We start from the raw sequence: 23,113 nt of genomic DNA on the forward strand, positions 1-23,113 counted from the left end.
CAACTTCATGTAGGGGTCATGCAGTCTTACACGCTGCTGACTTAATTAAATTGTGATCAACTGATATCACGCTACTTCCCCGCTGCAGTTAGTACGTGGAAATCCTCCTAGTATTTCTCATCTACGTAAATTCGGTTGCACTATATACGTATCGATCTCATCACCACAACGTACATCAATGGACTCACACAGGAAATTGGGGATCATAAAATACCTCGAGCCCCTCACAGGGGACCTATTTACAGCCCGATATGCTGATTGCATATTTGATGAGGAGCATTTTTCCTGGCATTAGGGAAAGATTTTAAGTATCAGAAAGAATGTTAGGAAATCAATTGGAATGCCACAACCATTTTCTCTTCAGATCCACGTACTCAAGAATCTGAACACCAAGTTCAGAGAATCATAAATTTGCAACATATTAGGAAAACCTGCCAGATGCATTTATTGACAATAAAGGTATCACTAAATCCTATATTCCTGATAGGAATGTGCTGAAAAGAGTGGAGGTACCATACAAAGCCACTCAACTCTCAAATCAAAATAAGATGGGAAGAAGTACGGTCACAAAGAATAAAGCTTCTTGCAAGCTACCGTGAAAACAAAAGAATCCCTCCTCAAAAGCAGTAAATGCAAATCAACGTCAAGTTGAAAAACACCTAAAGCCTATGGATACTATACATCCAATGGATAATCAACATCCACATTCTAGCTCAACTATGCACACATTAACTGATGTTGCGACATCAGAACAACCAGACTCTATCATAATGAGAAATCACGATAAGTTAGAAGGGTATATGAAATTTCCATCAATTATATTGATTCTAGAGAATCATTTGACAAAAAGATTACAATTGTCGACACTTACTTCTCATCAAAGATTGCAAACAACCTTCTCAATGATCCATATCCCAAGACCATGGCAGAGTATCGCAAGTGCTCGAACTGGACACAATGGAAGGATGCAATCTAAGGATAATTGTGCTCGCTCTCCAAAAGAGAGCTATTCACATCAATAATACCTACTCCTTATAATATTTTTCCTATAGGATATTGTCGGATGGTGAACTCCTATCACAGGGATCCGGAGGGACCCCTTTTTGAGATTCGGCCGGAGGGATGATTCTGAATATATTTGCGGGAGAAATAAATGGGTGTAAATGCGATGGCAGGTGGGATGGAATGATCGAATGCAGAATGCAGTAAATGCACTGGAGGGATTTTTGGACAGGTTCGGGCCGCACTGAGCGTAATACCCTACTCCTATGTGGATGCTATAAATGCCCTGAGAATGTCCCTCAGGGATGTTGCTGGTTACAAGAATGTTTGTCTATCCTAGAGCTTCGGGCTCCTTGTTCTTCGGTGGTCTCAGCTTCTGTGCTTGTACTGAGTGTTCTTCTGTCTTCGGTTTTCGTCCGAGAATTGGAGAGTTGGATTCGACCTCTTTCTCTGTGTCCACCAGCTCCTCTTCAAATACCCGCCGGCGGTAGCGTGCCCCGAAAGGGAGGGCACGAGTTCCAAGGCACCATAAATGGAAAAGCAGTCATTATGGGCTGCTGCGCAAAGTGACGGCGGGGTTAAAAATGCGCCCCCCGCCCGGTCTCGGTCGTCATGATGGCGTTGGCAACGGGCGCCGCGGAGAGGGCCCACCGGGCAGCCACAGAGCAGCCCGGCGTGCCCACCCGGTCTTGTTCGCCTGACACAGCAGGGCAGCAGGCGGGGCGTCTTGGGCCTTGCGATGCTATCCCGAGGCGTGCCGGATGATGCGGGATGGGACCCGTGCATTAAATGTTCCCACGCCCTTCTGCCAGGATATGGCAGGGACTGACACAGAGCGTGGCAGAAGCGGTTGGAAGTGACAGGCCACGCGCCCTCTTAAATGCAGCATCGGGCCTTTCATTGGCTAACGCCTCACCGCTGGACCCCTGTGGGGGCCACCGGCAAAGGACTTCTTGGGCCGTCGGGGAACCGAGTGCTCAGGGGTCACTGTTCACATCCCCGAGCATTCTCTCCCGGAAACGCCCTCTCTTGGTCCTCGGGGAACCGAGTGCTCGGAAGCCACTGTTCACGGCCCCGAGCACTCTCTTCCGGAATTGACTGTTCAGATCCTCGAGGAACCGAGTGCACGGAGGCCGCTACTTGCAGCCCTGAGCACTCTCTCCCGGAACTACCTTCCTTGGGTCCTCGGGGTACTCAGGTGCTCGGGGGCCACTGTTCATGACCCCGAGCACTCTCTTCCCGGCACTTGTTCTTCGCAAATCATCGGGGAACTCGAGTACTCGGGGACCACCGTTCATGGCCCCGAGCGCCCTCTCCTGGGACTTAGTCGTCTCGCACTTCGGAGAGATCATCCCCGCGGGAGGTCGCCATGTGGCAACCTACTGGTCTGGCCTCGAGATTCGGGGACCCCTGGTTCCTGATTCACCGACAGATACAAGTGGGTTTTCATCCGCAAACGGAATGAAAACAACGAGGTGGTGAAATATAAAGCGAGGTTTGTAGCACAAGACTCTCATAGTTGTTCAATCTCATATGGAGAAAAATCCATTTAAACCACGGGAGGAAGGAGAAGAGGTACTAGGATCCGACGTTTCTTATTTCAATGCAATTGGAGCGCTTATATATCTTGCAAATTGCACCAGATCTAATATCATATTTGTAGTGAACTTACTAGCTAGGTATCGCACTACTCCAACCAAACGTCATTGGACGGGAGTCAAAAATATCTTTCGATGTCTCCAAAGCACCATAGATCTTGATCTTTTTTTTTTCCAAAGAAAACAAGATATGAATATGATTGGATATACTGATATTGGCTACTTATCAGATCCCCACAATGTCAGATCACAGACAGGTTTCATGTTCTTACACGATGGAATAGCCATTTCATGTAAGTCTTCAAAACAGACTCTAGTGGCTACATCCACAAATCAATCTGAAATAATTACATTATATAAAGCGTCACGTGAATACATATGACTTCGTATAATGATAAACCACATATAATAATCATATGATATTAGTTTTATTCAATCACCAACAATTATCTATGATGATAATTTTGCATGCATTGCACAAATGCAAACAATTTGTATAAAGAGTAATATAACCAAACATATTGCTCTTAAAATATTCTATCCTCATGAATTGTAAAATAATAGGGAGATATAAATCTTACAACTAAATCATATGATAATTTCGCAAAATTCACTAAGTCTTTACTAACTTCCACATTCCAAAAATGTAGTCATAAAATTAGTATGCAACGACTTTGAGATTTGCAAAGTTCAAGAAAAATTGATTCCTAAATAATAATATGTTTACATTATATTGTACTGTTTTCTTTTATAAGTTGTTTTGCTTTATTCTGTAGCAATAGCACGCGTTTTACTGTAGTGATGATTTTACTATCCATCGTTTACTGTAGCATAAGCTCTGATCCGTTAGGTTTTAAACTGACGGTTGAGGAGAGCTCCTGTTACATTTTACTGTAACCCCTGCAGTTGCAAGTGATCCGATCGTCCTTCAGCACCGTCGAGGCCACATACGTCATGCCATCCTTTTAGGATTACAAGGTGACATACATTGCGTATATCATCACATATGCACACCCACGAGTACGCCCCTAGTGACACGCCTATAAATTTACACTGAAATAATTTTGTGTATGTAAAATATAGACGTCAGAATTTAAATATGTGATGAAGACGTATCCACCAACCCACACAAGATGTGGTTCCTCCACCTTTTCCCTGCCTGCGCCCACCCCAACCCGCGAGCCATTCCTCTCCACCGCTGCCATCGAGACGAGTGATGCGTTGCTATTAATTGCGTCAACCATGAATAGGGAAACCCAGATAATGGCACCCAGTGTAGCGTAATTTTCCATCCTTCCAGTACCAGACCTGGAATCTGATCTGGATGTGCAATAGAAACGATCCAGGACCATGAGGAGCTAAGCTATCCCATTTACTATTCTTCAACGTAAAGTCTGAAGGATTAAGACTCTGTCGCCAATTCGCCCTAACATATTACACCCCCAGCACCGACCTTGTACATGATGAATTTATGGGCATGACTTTACATTTGAATTGGCTACAGTTACACGGCCCATAACAAGTTATTTATATACATAATTACTGTTGACAGAAACCCTACATGCTGGCCACTCTAGAGGGGGCTTCAGTATCGACCTCAGATTCCCCATTCGCCTTCTCAAGCTGTTCAAGCTGCAAAAATAACGAGCGTAAAAACAGCAAACCAACCAACAACACATAATTGATCGTGTCAAGTGCTAAAACCTGAGTAATTTCTATCAATGCAAACAAATTGACACTAATAATTCTTTCATCAAATGCCTGGTCACCTCCCTAATTGGTCATGTATTACGGTTGCTTTCTTCCCATGTTTTGATGCATATTCCTACCCCTATCCACAAGGAATTTCGCCACTAAGGAAACATAGAAATGCTATTTCTTAATAGTTGAAGTGATTGTGCAGGAAATGGCCTGCTTGCCCAATAGGTGTCCACCATGCCTTATAACATATGCAATCATATCTAACCATCGTGGAAAATAGTAATGATATGAACTTCTGTGAAGTCCAAATCTCAAGCTCGTCCCGATACACTAGTAGTCAACAGGCAATCGGTGAGATGCAGCCAGTGTAGTGTCAAAAATAATTGAAAATGACAGGTACCGTTGATTCTTTATCATCATTCTTGGCCAGATACCGATCCAATGCTCCTCCTCCACAAAGAATCTTGGCTCCAAAACCATTCTGATTTGTGGATCCAACAGACTCCTCATCAACAACCACAGCATCTATTTTGTCTTTTCCAGTTCGTGTTTCTGGAATCTGTTAGAAATTTATTGTTCGGAACTATCAAAAACAGGACTTCTGGCATGAGACTGAAAGCATACCGAGCTAGTTGAACAACACGATGGTACAAATCAACAACCAAAAATATAATTAAACGCAAGACTACTACAATCAATTGCCTATATAACAAAAGATGTGCTGTCTAATTTTATGGTTTACCACTTAAGCCTATTTGGATAAGGGAAATTTGGATCCAAATCCTTAGGTTTACTTCATATTTTAACTAGATTGCAAAATTTCCCAGATCAATAACCCTTATCCAAACAATTCCTTGATAGATTTTTGTCGAAGATTTGTTTCTGACAATGTATCCATAATTAGACTGGGGTACCTTCGAGATCAGAAATCGAGCACAAAACAAGACGCACGATGTAGACAGGCTTGGGCCCCCGGTTGGAATAATACCTTACGTCCTGTACGGAGGTTGATGTATATGTATTCTCTCGAGTTAAGTTATTACAAGGAGTAGATCGGATCTAAACTAAACTAGAGTTGAAGTCATCAAGTATCTCCTATGGTCTTGGTGCTTGCGTCGAGTTGAATTGTTTTAAACTGCTCTAGGTCGTCGAAGTTGTGGGGTTTTGTCCTCGTCCATTCAAGGATCTGGGTCCCCGCCTTAAATAGGCCCTGGCACTGCCCTGAATCCTAATGTAATTGATAAGGAGTCCTACGTCTCGTCGATCAAGACAAAGCAACTGAATCCAGCTTGGATAAGTCGTACTTGAGTTAGTTAACCCGATAGACCTTCCTAGTATGGCCTTTCGTGATCTCCGAGTATACCGGATCTCGTAGATTCGCGTCCGCAATATCCGGAGTCGGTTAAAGATGCGAACAAGGTATCCTATTCATATATGATATACTCATTATATGTATATACCATATAATTAGATATTCAACAATTTTGTTATGATAAACATCCACCGGGAGGCTAGCCAGGTGACGTCGGCTGCTAGAGGAGTGATTAGACCATAGATTGAGGAGACATCATATTATGGGAGACTTAGAAGAAGGGGACTGGGAACTAGATCTATTCTTCTTGCTTGCTTACAATTATGCGCGGATGCCTCTTTATATAGAGAGGAGATTACAATCCTAAATCAACTTCAAATCCTAACTTAACTAATTTATCTCTAGCTGAATTGGAAACTAATCAAACTCTATCTCCTAATCCAAATCAAATCTAACTCCTACCAAACCTATCTCATAATTAAATGGCAAGCCTTGATCTCCTGCCATAACATGACTCACATACAAAGACGCCCATACTGTTCATACGAGTGAACAGTAATTCCTGCGTGTGGACAGTAACCTTTGCACATAACATTTAGTATCAAGAAGACACAGAGAGACAACAGAAACTTCAGCTCATGGGAGAGAGGTTCTTTTTAGTTCTCACAATAATGTTTATGGCTAGCTGACTATGCACATTGGTTTGAACCATTGAGGTTCGTTGTGGACTATGACTGTGCAGCTATATCCATTAATGACTTGGTTTCCAACTAAAGCATTGTTAGAGGCTCTTAATTTTTTTTCCTTTCTTTTTCTTGCAGGGGTACCAGTAGCTCTTAGTGAATCAATGGGAGATCTCAAAGACAGAAAGATCCAGAAAAGCTAGAACAAAATGATATCAAGTATCAACTCAAGACCAGTTTTGCATGGCTGCCAAAGTGCTGCCACAAATCTACATACTCAAAAGGTTGTACCAACCCAGTTGACAGATTTCAGTAATGCGGGAAGAGAATAGTATGTACCTCATACATTGCTTCGGTCAATATACTCTCCAATATGGACCTTAAACCTCGAGCCCCTGTATTCTTCGCTATTGCTCTTTTTGCAATAAGCCGTAAAGCCTTCTTTGTGAAATGCAACTTAACCTACAGCAACAATGCAAGATTAAGGAACATGCATTAAAGGGTTATAGTATAAAATTTAAGACAACAGAATTTCAACAAAGTTCTCACTGACATCATTCATTTCAAACAACTTTGTGTACTGCCTGCCAAGGGCATTTTTTGGCTTAGTAAGAACCTGCAGAGAGGAGCACAACAGTGTCAACTGGGATTAATATAAGTCATCTAACTACTATCTAGGGAAAAGGAATGCTTAACAGCTAAGAAATATATGAAGATAGCATTTGAATTTTGGCATTTTGTGATATGCAGGATTAAACCCCGCAAGATTACAGTGCCTAATTTATAATGATCAGTACCATTTTTTTTTTCTAGATCAACCTGTATGAATACTCTCCAGATCTTTCCTGGTCACAAGATAAACGGGCCCTAACTAACAAGTAATCACTCATTAGGACACTGTATACGTGTACCCTGTAGTCAGCTAGCACAGTGGTTACCTTTAGTATAATAGCTACTATTGGCATGTAACCGTCGCAGGCCTCAGCATAGCAACTGCAAAATAATGGAACATGCATGCCAATTCCGGTTTATGCCAGATAATGGCACATCTGGCACAAATCTTAGGACAGACTCAGCCATGTAATGAATCAACTTTGCATGAACTTCATTAAACAAATGCTCAGGGATAAATGTAAAACAGGGTGCAGAAGCATTGAAGTTGGGGCAACAAATATAGGGGTTTCCTTAAGAATCATACTACATTGAAGCAAACACATGCATCGTAAACGGAAAGAACCAAGCTGAACCTATGGCATGCATGCGATAAAGTTACCTCAACAAGTTGATCTTCGCTGAGGGAGGATAGACTAACAAGAATTGGAAATCTACCGACAAACTCTGGGATTAATCCATATGCAATGAGATCGCCACTTTCAACCTGCAGAAATTACATCCAAATAACTTCAAAAATTCGAAAGGAGTCTAGCATGCAAGCAAAATAAAAACTATAGTTCTACTATTTGGTCAGTGATCACTGACCAGCATATGATACTAAATGGAAGTCACTCCCTAGTTTTCACTCACTGATTCCAGAAGCGAAGATGTGATCTCAGCATTTATGACACCACTAGCACGCATATTTGAGCGAACCTGCGCTCGGAAACCAATTGAAGAATCGTGTCTCCTAGAAAAGATTTAGGGGAAACCTTAAGTATTTAAAACGTGTGATATCACAAGTGAAACATAAAGACAATGTACCTCCGACCTTTCAGAAATAGTTTTCTCCAAGTCCACAAAAGCGCCACCACAAATGAAGAGAATGTTTTTTGTATCAATCTGTGATGCAAGACAGACGAACATCACAATGTGAACATTTTTTGCAGGCCTAGCTATTTTGATCACTGATGAAACTAAATGCATTATATACATAGGCCTTTTGGCTCACAGGTATGTTTATACAAAAAAGGTTGTGTTCAACATGATACAGGTAAAAGGGACATTACAAAAGTCAGTCTTCACATTCTTCCCTTTTCTTTTTCTTAATGTTGACCAAAGGTCATAAGTACTGACTCAAATGTCGTAAATGAAAAAGGATGTGAAAGATACTAAACAAAACCTCGGACAGCAATACTACTGATTCTCAATTTCTCATGCCCTATTGCCTTCATATGTTTCATCGTGTCCCCCGTCATACATATTTTGATGAACACAATTAAATATCAATGCGAATTTTAACAGGAAAAGGTAAATCATAAATCAGGCATGCCTTGTTTTATATTCCAGAGTACGCATGTGAGTGGGGTTATAGGAAGACAAATATCAGACATCCAGAACATTCTTGCATCACATGTACATAATATGATAACACTGTTGTTTTGAGCCAGAGTGTACTCATCATCCTACTAGATGCAAAAATTAGTCTTACTCTGATTTATGATAAATAGCAAACAGCAGCAAAACAAAATGTTCCTACAAGATACCTGGATATTGTCACCCCCCCTCGGATGCCTCCTGGCCCCTTTCTCAGGAACACTAACAACCTATCTTGACAGCATAAAAATAATTTGTAAGGATAAGTAAGTTCTTTTTTCCATGCATCCTCAATATTTGCATTCTGAAACACAAAAGGCACTATCTGACAAACTTCTAAATAAAAAAATAATAATTCCAAAATGGCTACAAAAGAACAATGGTTAATCCACTTATCCATCCATAATTTCATATCAGTACAAATTGAACCCAATAGAGCTATCATCTGCTAAAAAGGATGCCCACTAGAATTCCTTAAATACACTTCTGATAATTCTTCTTTTTTGTTGAAATTTTGGCCAGGGAGTCTCTGGCATACTCATCAAGAAGGCGATGAGCACCCAGGTTTGAGCCCAAGTGGGCGGAACACTTGAAGGCGTCTACTACCAAACTAAGCCAGCGCTCGATTTCTCAGTGAGCGCCAGCGTCAAACCAGAGGTTCAAACGCTGGTGGGCAGGCTGCACAATAGTAGGCCCTGCCACCTGAGCTAACGCTTGGTCTCTGATAACTCTTCTTGAAAGTTTGTATTGATCCAACCTTTAGCAGTTCATTCTTACTCTGAAATGAGTCAGTTACAGATTTGAAACACAGTGCTTTGCAAAAATTATAAATTCATGTACTAGAACAATTACATACATGCTGGAAAATGGAAAGTTAATAAGTTTTTGATGACATATGTACTATATAGCTTAAGAAAGCTCAACATAGGATTAAAAGAGAACAATTGTTTTGCAATGAAACACATAATTACAACATAGGCTAAATCGGATCACATATCACTGCCAAAACATATCAACAAAAAAAATGCCCTCAAAATGAAGTTAAAATATGTGTTCATGTTCTACACTGGCAATTCATTTTAAACAAGACTCGGCATCAGCAAACTACAGAATATTCCAAAAAGAAAGAGAAAAAATGTGAACCAATAAATGTTAACTGCACTACTTCTTTTGCAGAAACCACCCGAGCATAATTAATTACCAATGGATAGCTTCCATTTAAAAGGTTGACAAACTCACCGTTCCCTCAAGCATTTTTAACAACGCTTGTTGAACACCTTCACCTGAAACATCTCTGCTAAGATTGATACTTTCAGCCTGCAAAGCATTGGAAATCAGAAATAAGAAGAAAAAAAGGTAAAATACATGATGAAGGCATAAGTGAACTCATAATTCTAACAGCAATACCTTCTTTATTATTTTATCAACTTCATCAATATAGATGATCCCTTGCTGGGCAGCAGCTATGTCAAAATCAGCAGCCTGGGATTCAAAAGAGAAGGATAAAAAGGCACTTAATATTAAGGGGTATATTGTGCTAGCAGCAGCGTTAGCGAAAAGAAAATTACAATTTTTTCCCTATTTTCTCTATCATAATTAGTAAACCATTTAGTTCATGCCCAAGAAAGAATGTTTTAAGATAAGTCTAGGCTTCTTCTGAGAAACATCATTTAGCTGATGTTGGAATTGTGAATAGCTATTAGAGGAGGTTTGATCTCAGGTTAACCAGAATAAGTCATACTAAACTTCTCTTTTTATTCATATCCTAAAGTTTCCTGATTTGGAGCCAAATTTGAAGTCAATATATATGGTATCTGCATTTTAATGATCTTCACATATTGCATATGCACTCAGGTTTGCAAACAACTTATGCCGGCTATAAGTACCCTAAGATAAATGCCTTCACTGTTTTATTTCTTGATAATGATAACACATCCTCTAGCTTTGATAGATTATTGAATCCTCTAGAGCTCAATTATTATTATGCAAAAAGGTTCCAAGAGCAAAATAGGAAATGAAGATTCTCCAGGTTAGCAGTCACAATGCAAAGAAAAAAATGGAAGGACCATATAAACAGGGAGTTGAGCAGTACCACTAGGAGCTTATACAGAATAGATTCAACATCCTCACCAACATATCCAGCCTACAAAAAGGACAAATACAGCCAAATTAAGGTGAACTTCTGAGCACCAACACAAGCAGTTCTATAAAGTTGGTGCATGCCAAACACAAAAGTACATTTTTTAGTTATTACAGACCATAATCAAGGAATTTATTAAAAAAAAAGTGGAGTAAAGAAATTTATGCCATACTATCGATCCCACAAACATAGTAGCTATCAAAAGTACTGTTACAGTAAACCAAAAAAATCAAAGCATTTGTAGGACCATGAGTACACTAAGCAAATTACATCAAGAACATAATAAAACAATTTAAAAAACTGCAGCGGTATAAAGAAGTAACTGGAGTACGAAACATAACAATATGGATCAAACAGATGAAACCTTCATAGCAGCATACACAATGGTTGATATTAGAGTAATTAGACTCACTGACAGTGAAGATGGGATAACACAATTCAAGATGGTAAAATTCTAATGTTAGTTTTTAAAAAATTTCGCAGGAACAAAAGATTGGAATGCTGTACTGGACTACCAAAGTGAATGAATTAATAAACAAAGATAAATCGCATACCTGAGTGAGGGTTGTTGCATCAGCTATCACAAAGGGCACATTCACAAATCTTGCTAGTGTTTTTGCCAGCAGTGTTTTCCCTGACTTTGGGAAAGATTTTAGAATAATATAAGTAATGGATTCGCAACAAGGACCATAACATTATTCATTGCATAAAATAACCAACATAAAAGGTAGAGATAAGGTCAACGCGGATATTTCTGCATATTTTGTTTCAGTCCAGCAGAATGTACCAATCAAAAGAGAAAAGAAAATGGAATTCAATTTAAATTAAAATAAATCAGCCATCATATATTATGGCCCTGTTTGTTTCCTACTTCTGCTTCTGCCAGAAGCCAGAACAAACAGGGATCAAGAGAAAAATGAACTAAAGCTGAGAAGCTCGCTGAGAGACGTTTTTCTGGGAAGCTATGTGCTGAGAAGCCAAAAAATTGTTGTAAAGGCCAACAGCCTATTTCCAAAAGCTGCTTTTTAGAAAAGCCAAAAGTATAGTTTTTTAAAAAAGCCCAAAAGCAGAAGCCAAAACAAATAGGCCCTATGCTTAAAATATTTCTAATGTACCGTTTGGTATGCTTGGAAGTTCTACCATATATATCATTTCACTTTACATCAGTTGCATGGCTAAATGCACAGTGTTATATACCCTCCCCCCCCCCCCCCCTAAAAAAAGTTGCTCATTTTAGACATGCATGTTTCTACAAAGCTACAACAACTTTCCAGTAAAACAGTGTAACGCAGGCATGAAAACAGAGAAAACTGAGACAAAACATGGTTCAGCACGAAAATATGGTTTTAAATAGATGGCTAATTTCATTATAGTGCATTATGTATTTATGGATAGTGTTAGAACGATTGCAGCATATAACACTAACATACTCAAGGATCAGAGCATGCACCAGAGCCTGTCGGACCCATCATAAGAATGTTGCTTTTCTCAAGCTCTACCATGTCAGTTTCGCTCATGCAAGAATCGCTTTCACTACAGTCTCCGGCAGACCTGCAATTTCAAATGTCCCATCCAATTAACCACCTGATGCTACACAGCAACTCTCAGAAAAACTGGTGTTTACACAACACCTACCTGCTGGAGAGTGACTCGCAAGATATCCTTTTGTAGTGATTATAAACAGCTACAGACAGCACCTGTATGACGAGAAAAACAAGCTTAAAAACTACCAGACATAACATTCTAGAGTCATTTAAAATGATACAGGAACAAACAAGCTAAGCAACAACAGAATGATCACTTGCATATACATATATAATGCATAATAGATAGGCCCAATCAAATAAAAACAGGTGCAAATTTGTCTTAAGAGTATTTGAGAAAACATCACCTTCTTTGCTCGCTCCTGACCGATGACAAACTTGTCGAGCCCACGGCAAATCTCCTTGGGCGTAGGGAACTGGCGGCTCAGGTTGGAGCCGCCCCAGCCCCCACCGTCTCCGCCCCCGTCCTTCCCATCAAATCCTTCCCCGCCGCCACCAGCAACCCTAACCACGTCGATCCTCCCGATGGTGCCCGCGCGCTCGCCGGGCTGGCGCCAGATCTCCGGCGGCTCCCCGCCGTCCGAGCCGGCAGCGACGGCGTCCTGGAAAAGGGCTGCGGCGGCGCGGGGGAGGTGCTCCTGCTGCTGGCGCCGACGGAAGAGAGCCCATGGTGGGCGGAGGCCGGCGGGGCTCGAGCCGTTCCGCTGCAGCTCCGCGGCGCGGCTCGCGTGGATGCGGCGCGCGGCAGAGACCGCCGCCGCGGCCGCGGTGGAGGCGCGGGAGCGGACGGCCGCTGACATGGATGAAATTGGAGAGGGGAGGGGGTTTCGTGCGGGGAAGGGAATCGAATGGAAGCAGCCGCAGGGTCTCCTATCTGTGGGTGGGTTTCGCCCACCTCCGCGGCGCCTCTCTCCTGGAGTGCAGTAGTGGGGCAACAGTGTTTCTTGCTTGTGGGGCTGGTGGTACCTACCCCTCTCCGTGGCCTGCGTCCGCTAAGCGCTACTCGGTCTGGTTTGACGGGCATGAGATAAAATCATCTCTAACCGTTTTCAGTCAGGTTAAGAATTCTTTCACGAAAGAAATTTTGTTACTTTCAGCACTTTAATAGTTTCTCTTTACGATTCTCGTCACGAAGGGATTTAAAATATCATTTTTTTAAAAATAGGATTTTCTCTCTTTTTTTTTTACGAATCCTTCTGAAAAGAAGTTGTTGGAGATGAGAGAAAATAAAGGGAATGAGAATGAGGAAATAAAGGGAATGAGAATGAGGAAATAAAGGGAATGAGAATGAGGAAAGGAATCGAGAAGAGAACGAAATGAAGGAAATATAGTTGTAATCTTGAACCAGGCCTCGCAATGACGAATCCAAGGCTCTGGAAACTATGCACTGACTGTAGAGGGTTCCTGGTGGTGATGAGCTATGGGGATGAAGCCCACACCAGTCCTCAGAGCCAAGGTCAAGATGGCACTAGCTGTTAAGGGGAGACGGTGGTCTCACGGGCAGGTTGTTGTGCTGCCCGTAGGGCCGTCTACAGCTCCTCCAGTTGAGTCTGGAAGGCAACAACGCGTGACTGTTGCTCAACAAAGGCGATGTTCACAACAACGATGCTGACTGCAGCCCCTAGGGATGCAGCGGAGCCCTCGTTTTTTTACTACTGTAGGGCTCCTTAGGTGGGGCCTCCAGCACCAACCACACCCTTGGTCACGGTGGGCTACCGGTGGCCACATGGCCCTCGTTCCCCTCAGCTGGGGGGCTGTCGCCGATGTAGCGTGTGGCCCTTTGCGCAAGTGTGGCTGAGGCATCAGCCGCCTAAACTGTGGTCCCAGCGATTTTTTCTTTATGGGTGGCATCCTACCTCTATAGCTGTCGGAGGATGAACTCCTCAAGCGGGAATCCTGAGGGACCCCCTTTGAGATTCGGCAGGGGGATGATTCTGAATCTACCTCGTACATGAATTTAATGTGAGTATGTGAGATGTAGGCGGGACGGATGATCGTCTGCTAGTGGGAGTAAATGCTCGAGGGATTTTAGACAGGTTCGGACCGCACGGAGCGTAATACCCTACTCTTGTGTGTATGCTATTAATGCTCTGGGAATGCCTCTCTCTGGATCTCTTCTGTTACAAGGATTTTTGTCTAAGTGTATAGCTTCGATCTTGCTTCGAGCTTGGTGAACCTCTGCTCTGCTTCTCAGACTTGTGTGTTGTGCTCGTCCGAAACTTGTTCAGGCGTGTTAAGACTTCTGCTTGTTGCCGTCCCTGTTCTTCTCCGAGTGCACCCCCCTTTTATCCCATTGGGGGAGGCTTTACGTGCCCAGAAAGGAGGGCACGAGTTCCCATGAGCCATAAATGGAAAGCAACCATTATGGGGCTGCAGTTTGATATTACAGGAGGTTGAAAATGCGCCATCGGTCGGTCCTGTCGCCCATTACGCCAACTTTAGCAGGTGCAGTGGGGGGCCCACCGGGCAGCCGTCGAACGCCCCGCATGCCCGCTCAGTCAGAGCAGGTCTGACACAGCAGGCGGCAGGCGATATGTCTCGTGCCCAGCAACGATATCTCCAAGCCGCGCAGGGTGACGTGCGATGGGACCACGCCTTCCTGCCAGGCGGTGGTAGAGACTGACGCACTCAGTACGACAGGCGTGGGGGAGTGGTTGGAAGCGACAGGCCACGCTCCCTCTTAAATGCAGCATCGGGCCTCTCACCAATTGACATCTCACCGCTGAGCCCTTGTGGGGTCCACCAGCAAGGGGCTTCTCAGGTCCTCGGGGAACTCTGGGTGCTCGGGGACTACTGTTCATAGTCCCGAGTGCCCTCTCTCGGATATGTCTCTTCTCGGGTCCTTGGGGAACTACTGGTACTTGGGGACTACTGTTCATGGCCCCGAGCACCCCTCCCGGAACTGTCTTCTCGGGTCCTCGGGGAACTACAGGTACTTGGGGACCACTGTTTATGGCCCCGAGCACCCTCCCAGAATTGGGTCTTCTCGGGCCTCGGGGAGATGGTCCCCGCCGGAGGGCACCACGTGGTATTCTGCTGTCCTGGCCTCGGGACTCAGGGACCCCTGGTTCCCATGTCACCGACAATAGCACTTCTATGTTTGTCCCCACGGACGACGCGCTGTTGCCGCTAGAAGATATCTTATGCGAACAAGTGCAGCGAGAGCTCACTCACAGGAGTGGCTCAAGCTTGGAGAAGAAGTGGAGAGAAAGGAACACCAAATATATCGATGGTAAAAAGGATCGATCCTTGGTCTGATGGCCAGGGGTCTGTATTTATAGTACCATTAGGGTGTGAATGGACAAGTTTGCCCTTGTAGAGATGGCAATACAAATATCTCTATATCGCATTGGTCTAGAACCAGTCGAATCACACAGTATGGGTCTAGGTGGGATGTGCTTACTCCTAATCAGAAGATATTCTTCTATTACAGCAACACAGTGCAAGTGGCCAGGACGTGGTGCGCAGTTGGTCGCCTATTGCGGCGCCGCACTGCCAAGATGTTAGGACGTCCTCTAGTTACGTGAGGGATGTCAGGATGGCCTCCACTTGCATTGCATTAAATGTAGGTCACTTCCCTGCAGATGGAGAACGACTGGTGTGCCCCCTCTGGTTGATCTTTCCCCAAGGTCTGACGACTCACCCCTAGGGCTTCGGAAAGCTTGTTCAGACTTCAGAGGGCAGGGACTCCGGAGACTGAGGCTCCAGAAGGTTAGGGCCCCAAAGGGTTCTAGAGCCTAGTGATCTGCCAAGCCTTCGGGGGCCTGTTTGCCCGCAAGCGTGGGCTGGTGTGGCCAAGAGCATCGGGGGTCCATAATCATGACCCTCAATAGTATCGTTCCAACCACGAGACCTAGTATAGGACATGTTTAACCTATTAATTAGTGGATCCTTAACATAGAATGAGCCAATGGTGGTGTAGTGGAAGGGAAGAATGAAACTTTCTAGAGTTACAAGACACAAGAGGGGGCTTCTAGGTGGTGTGATGCCACTTTGATAGTGGTGAAACCTTAGTAGGCTTATTCTTGTTGGGAGGATGCTTTTTAACGAGCTTGTAGTGATTCTCCAGGCGAGACACCATAGGCATGGGTTAAGTGCTTGGTTGGCACGACAACAAGGAAATCACGACTCGTGGGGAAAGCTTGACAACCTTTGCAATGTGTAAAATTTGATATATCAGCCGTGCTCATGGTCATGAGAGACTTGGACCCTCACATGATTAGTAGAATGGTTTGGGTTTTGGTTTTGGTTGGTTGGTGGGTTGTTACCTGTGATAGGTATCAAGTCGGTTGATTTGGGAACCTGATGCAGTTTTCAAGCAGTTGGGAAATATGTGGAGATGTTTCTAGGAGTTGGAAGTCTAATGATGTAACATATAGTTAAATAGGTTGCTTTTATAACCCTACGATAGCATAGTTGGCATTTATGCAAATTTAACATGTTATAGCATGTTCCTTTATTCAAGCTTGCATGTCATTATTTCCCATAGTTGCGGAGTATAATATATACTCATACTTGCTATTTCCATCCAAATGTATATCAAACGTTGCTCAAACAATGAAGGAGAACCAGACTACTACATCAATGAAGATGAAGATTGCTAAGCTAGTGGACCCCTGGTCAATTGCCTGTGGAGATAGGAGCTTCGCTGTGTTTTGCTAGTGTGTTTTATTTAAAGTCTTTGAGGTCTTTCTATCCTGTTTAAGTTAAACGTTGTAATAATGGCACTGTGTGTGATACATTGATGAAGTCGTTGCATGTATGAAACCTGATTTTGGTATACATGTGGTTTACATCTGGTTTTGTCCCTTTATAAAACTGAGTGTGAGAAAGAGGCTTACCAATAAGATCTCTGCCCTGGCCTTGGCCTCCATGTCCACGACGGGTATTGGGATGTTTTGGTAGAGGTCCTCGAGGGTGATCTCAAAGAGGAAATTGGTCCTTGCACCATCTCTGGTGGGGAAAGATCTATAGTAAGAAACAACTCATAAGAACTAAGGATTGTTTACCCGATGACTACTACTCACAATAGGCGAGTACCTGGCTCACCTTCTCAAGCTGGGTCCTTCTCGGTTGTGAACTCCCAGGTGGCTGACACCCTTGATCGTAGAGGACTCAACCACCACCTGATGAAGTCCCCACCGATATCCCACGTCATCAGACCGCGTACCTTAAGGTCCTTGATCTTGTGATGAAGGTCCGGATCGTGATGCTAATGTATGACAGATCCATCCACACCACTATCTGAAATGGTGTGAGCCCTCAGTAACTCGAGTACACCTTACACAGATGTGTGAAGATGTTGAGCATCATGATGGAATTGGGATTGAGGTGGATGAGCTTGCTTCTGTAGAAATTGAGCACAAGTAGGAGGAAACTAGAGGGGGGATGCAAACCACTATGAAAAAAGTCAATAAAAACCAGAATCTAGTTTGTGTCTAGGCTAGAGATCTCCTGGCCTTCCACCGGCATGCATGCAACCAGAGTGCGCGAGGTGATAACCGCATCATGCTCCAGCCAAATTAGCATTTCTCCTAAGACCTCTGACACTGCCCATGTCGGGATCGCAGACTTGTTAGAGGTGGAGGGGACGACCTACTTTTTCATCTTGTTGTGGCCCATGAGGTATGGAGGATGAAGGAAAAATAAGAGGGTTTTGGCGATGCTTGCAGGTGCAAGGAGGAACATGAAAGGGCAAGAGCTCAAGGATGACGATTTTGGAGGAAGCAAAAGTATTGCTTGAGCCGCCTCGGCTCCCTTTTATACAAGGATGAAGAGGTGCTCAACGATTCCCTGACTAGCTTGATAATGGTTCTGATTACTACTTGGGGACACAATTTTTTTTGCGCTAATGTCTCATCACATTTAATGCTAGGAATCTCTCTCGACGCATGTGGGAGTAGTTGGAACAAAATCTAAGAAAAACTGGTGCATGTCCCTCACAAGAGCGCGAAGTTTCCAAACGTCAAGATATTTTGCCACGAAAGTAGAAAGGTTCTTTTAACACCACGTGAAATATCCACTGTGATGGTTCAATTTTAAAAAAACCCGCCAGGCGAGGAGCCACTTTGCCCCATCCTCTTTGGGACTTTAAAAAGTTGGGATGATACTTCTCTGTTGACCAAGAATCCCTACACAGATGAGGTACCTTCTTGGAGGCTCACGCAGCTACACGGAGATGTCTAAAATCCGGAGTAGATGACCGGAGGACATTTGGATGCCAGGCTAGATGTACTTCCTACCCGAAGACTAGAGTTATCACACAAATAAACACCATGTCGGGATGTTTCCCTTGGTTGGGGTAAATTTTTCATCAGTGATAGCCTCATTTCACGTACTCATGGGGGGCTTGATGATGAGTAGTATGTGTTAGGGAACGGGTAGGTTACGCTTGTGCAAAACAAAAATTTCTACCGTGTTCAACCAGGGAACCATACAAGTAGGGATCATGGATCATTACCACTAGATGTGCAGTGTAGCGGAAGAAGAGTTGGAGTAGACCAGTCCTACATCATGTCCATTGATGCAGAAAAAGCAGTCAAACTCAGTAGAGTTGTCGTAAACAAATGACCTCCAAGTCAAGACCAACTTTTGGGTTTGGCTTCCTTGTCAGGTGCATTCCGACTACCTAGTTGGGAGTATCCTGACTAATTCTGATTGCCTTGTAGGGAGCGACATCGAGCCGATCAGCGCTACAATAGAAGAAATGTCTCTACGGTATCCACATGTCCTGGGATAGAACATCGAATGTCGGTGTGCCAGAACCACACATACAACTAGGGTTTGACGAGGTCAAGTTGAGAGGGTTTGGCTAGGGTTTTGAGGTGGCTCAATCGTACGAGCCACTCCCCACGCCTCTCTTATATAGATCCTACTATGGTCTCCCACATTGAAATCCCATTAGAACACTAGTCCCTCATGGATCACAATTCGTTTAAACACTCTTATGGATCAAACCCGTGTGTCCTGTTCCAACCCATTAAGTGTGTAGCCCGTTAGGTTCATGTAGAAACTACTATGACTCGAAAACCACTTTCTAAACCAAAATTAATAGTGGTCCCTAGTAGGGCTTATTGACTCCCAAATATCCATAAAGATCATATAAGCTAAACCTTGATATACACATACACTACTGTAGAAATCCCCTTCACTACCGGCTCTAGAACCACCTTCACTACCGGTTTTGGAGCCGGCAGTGGGCAACGGGCAGTGATAGTCATGGACTATCACTGCCGGCTGGGTGGACCGGCAGTGAAGGGCCTTATCACTGCCAGCTCAAGGATTCAGCCGACAGTGATAAACTTGAAATCACTTCCGGCTGAAAGATTCAGCCGGTAGTGTTTTGCCTCTCCTCCGTCCCCTCTTCCCTCTCTCTGTCCTCTTTGTACTCCCTCTCACTCCTCGATCTCTACGTCTCTCTCTCAATGCATGCATACAATGATACATATATTTAATGTAAATCAATAATAAATGCACCTCATTAATACATAGTAATGAACACATATTTCAAGTCATAGGCATCGACAAACACACATATGTACATAATAGTTCTCACAGGTCACCCCCTGAAAAGTCGATCGAGTTCAGCCAGTCCAGTATCCCTCTACTTGTACCTCTACTTCCTCTCCTGTGATGAGGATTGCGTCTCCGCACTGTCGACTATTGGCATGTGTACATCTGGGGACGCGGTGGGGGCGGGGGGGCGATGGTGGTGGAGCGTTGGACCCGGCCACGCCTAATCAACCGCAGCATTGCCTAAGCTCCAGGCTCATCGGCGTGTCAAGACATCGAAGTCTGATGCTTGAACGCCTCTACGGTTTGAGCCTTCGGCCTCCTCCGCAGCATACTAACGGGCCACCCTTTCGTAGTCATCCTCCTAGGAATGCTTATGGGACGCAGATTTTTGCTCCTCCGCAGCGCACAACTAACGGGCCAGCCTCTCATCCTCATCCTGGGCACGCTTCCTAGCCGCTGCTTCTTACTCCTCTTTCGCATCATCGTTGGAAGGCCATCCCGTCGATACCAACTTTGCACCATACAAAGTAATTCATATCATTCATTAATAATTAGTAATTAATGACATACATTAATATCGTGTCATTTGCCGAAATATAATACGTTGTCAAGCCCCTTGGTACCATTCCTCCTTGTTGCATACTCTGTACTAGAAGGAATGGTGTCAGCTGAAGATCTGTGACGCGTGGACGGCATGATCGGTTTATGAAACTTGTCGTTTGGGTTGATAATATGTTCTAAGAAGAACCCAATGATCTGTTCTTGAAGGACATGTATTTCTGCAGGTTGTAACGCATTTGTGCGTAGTTTCGAGCGCTGTGTTTGAAGAATCGAAAGAATTAGTCCTTGAACACATATAGAAATTGAAAAGAAGGTATAGATATGTTATTAATTTCATACCTCAAGATCATTGAACCTAATAGCGTCTCCGTCCGGGCTGAATGCGTGCATGTTAGTAACAACATAAAACGCGCAGAGATTGTTGCTGGCTGGCTGCCTCATACACTTCAAGAGGGAAGGATTCATCAGTGGAATGAATTGAACCTTTTTATTCAGTAGGAAATGCAAGACATGAATATTCCCTGAGTACCGAAAAGTCGATTTTTACACCATATTGCTTCCTGAATGGAAAGTAGATGATACTCTTTTTCGGTATCTTGTGTACGCCCTGTATGTGAATATGAATACCAATTAAACTTAGATGCAATCATCGAGAAGATTAAATGATCGAGTTAACCTGTTTAGCCTATCGATGAGGTGTTGATAAGTCATCTGATCTCTCTTTTGTGAATCCAAGATAATGATCTTGCTCAAGTCTGGGTGGATGACAAGGAGGATTCAATGAAAACTGCAGAATATGTCACCATAGCAAATTAGTACTAGAATTGAGTTGCCCATAAAATGAGGATGCCCTTGCACGCATACACGTACTCATAGCTGTAGGGTAAGAGTATGAATTTCTTGTATTGGTGGTGAAGCAGACACTTCAATAAGTAGTCATCGGTGATGTTTGGATTCTCGCTTATAAGTGCCTGGTTCACAAGCCCAGGATCAATAGGATCAATGAATCCTACTTTCTTATCTAAGTCTTGTCCGCATGCTTGGATCTCCATTCTACGGAAGAGAGAAGTTAGCTATGCAATTTCAAGGTACAAGATCATATAACATGAATTATATGCATAAGTCATTTACAGAGTCCACACTCTGACTATAGACACATCGAGGGAATCTGCCTTATACAATTCATACAAGTCCTTGAAATATACCCAGAAGGAGCCATCCCCGTTGAGGAAATAATCATCTGTATATCTTACGGGGAACGCCTGAAAACCCTGTTTGGAATACTCCAAATACCATTGATGTAATCGGCACATTTGAGGTGTAAGGTTTCTTTCTATATCTGGTTCGACCAAAGGTTTGGTTAACTCAAACAGCCATGTAATATTCATCTTTTGGATATCTGCTCCCACAGTAAGCCGTGCTAGTTCCTTTGCTGTTATTCTTGATTCAGCTAGGAAGTCCACAATGCTTAGAGCATCCTTAATGATTAGGACTGACTTGCTCTTGGCCTGCTTCTTACTGATGCGCTCATAGTTAGTCGGCGGCTTTCTTGAAGCCACCCCTGTCTGTTTAACTTTGGCCATTTTCGTGAAAATTTTCACGGCATCTTCAGGCACAACAGGCTTTAGTAGAGGTGGTGGAGGATGGAAATGAGACGTGACACTGGCATCCACAATCTTTTTGGTTTCCTCATTAGTGAGTGAATAGACATCCTTGGGTTCCACCAACTTCTTAGATGCCACCGACTTTTTAAATGATGTCGTCTGCTTGGATGCTGCGGAACCTGATCGTGTTTGCCGAGCTGATGGATGGGTTTTGATGGTGCTGGCTTCTTGAGCGGTGGACTTCTTTGAGGCGATGGCTTAGGAGGTGGACTTCTTCTAGGAGATGGGTGTGGAGAGGGAGATCTAAGAGGCGACGATGGCTCGAGGTGTACTGGAGAGTAGAGGTTCTCGGGAGCTGTCCCTGGTGGAAACACTATGTAGGCCTTCTCCCACACGATGAATGTGTGCTCGTTGTCTCCTATAGTGTTCGCCCCCTCCTCTGCGGGGTAGTCCACCTCAACATGGCGGTACTGGTCAACTTCCTCGTCTACTTCGACGATAGCGTAGCCCTCTGGTATCGAACGTCCGTGCAATTGTTCATGGGAGCCACGGGGATAAGCCACGCCGAAAGCCATCTTGATGGTAATGTTTCTAGCACCAATGTGTAGTTCACACGGTGTCCATGCTGTGATGAGGTCCACAAGATACGTGATGGATTCGGCTACTCCGATGACCACCGGGGCTGGAGCGCGCACCATCAGGAGACGCTTTCGGCCGTTCCTGTTTGCTCAGAATGGCACCCTGTTGACGCATGAGGGCTTGGGACACTGCTTGTGCTATTTTTTCTTCTATATGTTCCCTTTCCTTTTGTAGCACTTGTTCAAGCATTTCCATCATCCTAGCTTGTTCTCCACTCGTTCTGCATCTCGCACTGCTTGGGATCTCTTTTGACTCTTGTAACTGTTGACGTCGCCTGGGAATCCAAATTTCCAACCCATCACCCCAACGCCTCGTGTGCGACCACCGTGCTCCTTGCTTCCCATGGCCAAGGTGAGCTCGTCCCTATCCCTTTCTGGCTTGAAAGAGCCTTGTGAAGACTGCTCGTGGGCTTCCGCAAGCTTTTTTGCCAGATCTTGCATCACTTCTAGGTCTTTGGAGGTCCTAAAGGATAAGCCTCTATCAGACGAGAAAGAAGCACCCTCCCAAGAAGGAAGTGTGTTGATCGTTCGCTCCAGCCCTCCATCTCAAGCGTGACACCTCTCT

The 23,113-nt window shown here is 43.9% G+C and overlaps 1 protein-coding gene across 2 annotated transcripts; it reads right to left on the reverse strand.

Moving 5' to 3' along the window:
- Positions 1-3,876: 3,876 nt before the first annotated feature.
- LOC133918815 (CLP protease regulatory subunit CLPX1, mitochondrial-like) lies at positions 3,877-13,182 on the reverse strand. Of its 2 annotated transcripts, XM_062362884.1 has the most exons (15): positions 12,578-13,179; positions 12,322-12,383; positions 12,137-12,237; positions 11,241-11,320; positions 10,639-10,689; positions 9,954-10,028; positions 9,786-9,863; positions 8,717-8,776; positions 8,002-8,072; positions 7,821-7,920; positions 7,570-7,674; positions 6,850-6,912; positions 6,636-6,758; positions 4,702-4,860; positions 3,877-4,232 (listed from the first exon to the last, which is right to left on the reverse strand). In XM_062362884.1, exons 1-15 carry the CDS (start codon positions 13,028-13,030, stop codon positions 4,158-4,160), a joined length of 1,656 nt encoding a protein of 551 aa, XP_062218868.1. In that variant the 5' UTR covers positions 13,031-13,179; the 3' UTR covers positions 3,877-4,157. The 2 variants fall into 2 exon arrangements, with proteins under 2 accessions (XP_062218868.1, XP_062218869.1); XM_062362885.1 differs by lacking the exon at positions 4,702-4,860 and having other exon boundaries at positions 12,578-13,182.
- Positions 13,183-23,113: the final 9,931 nt, after the last annotated feature.

This window comes from Phragmites australis, chromosome 5 (assembly GCF_958298935.1).
Source record: "Phragmites australis chromosome 5, lpPhrAust1.1, whole genome shotgun sequence".
Taxonomy (NCBI): domain Eukaryota; kingdom Viridiplantae; phylum Streptophyta; class Magnoliopsida; order Poales; family Poaceae; genus Phragmites; species Phragmites australis.

Bases quoted from the DNA above. Each gene is read 5' to 3' on its own strand.
- LOC133918815 (XM_062362884.1), bottom strand. From the start codon at position 13,030: ATGTCAGCGGCCGTCCGCTCCCGCGCCTCCACCGCGGCCGCGGCGGCG. The intron at 7,921-8,001 runs GTCGGAGGTACA...AATCTTTTCTAG, and splicing joins GAGAAAACTATTTCTGAAAG to GAGACACGATTCTTCAATTG. The intron at 7,675-7,820 runs GTGAGTGAAAAC...TAATTTCTGCAG, and splicing joins CATCTTCGCTTCTGGAATCA to GTTGAAAGTGGCGATCTCAT.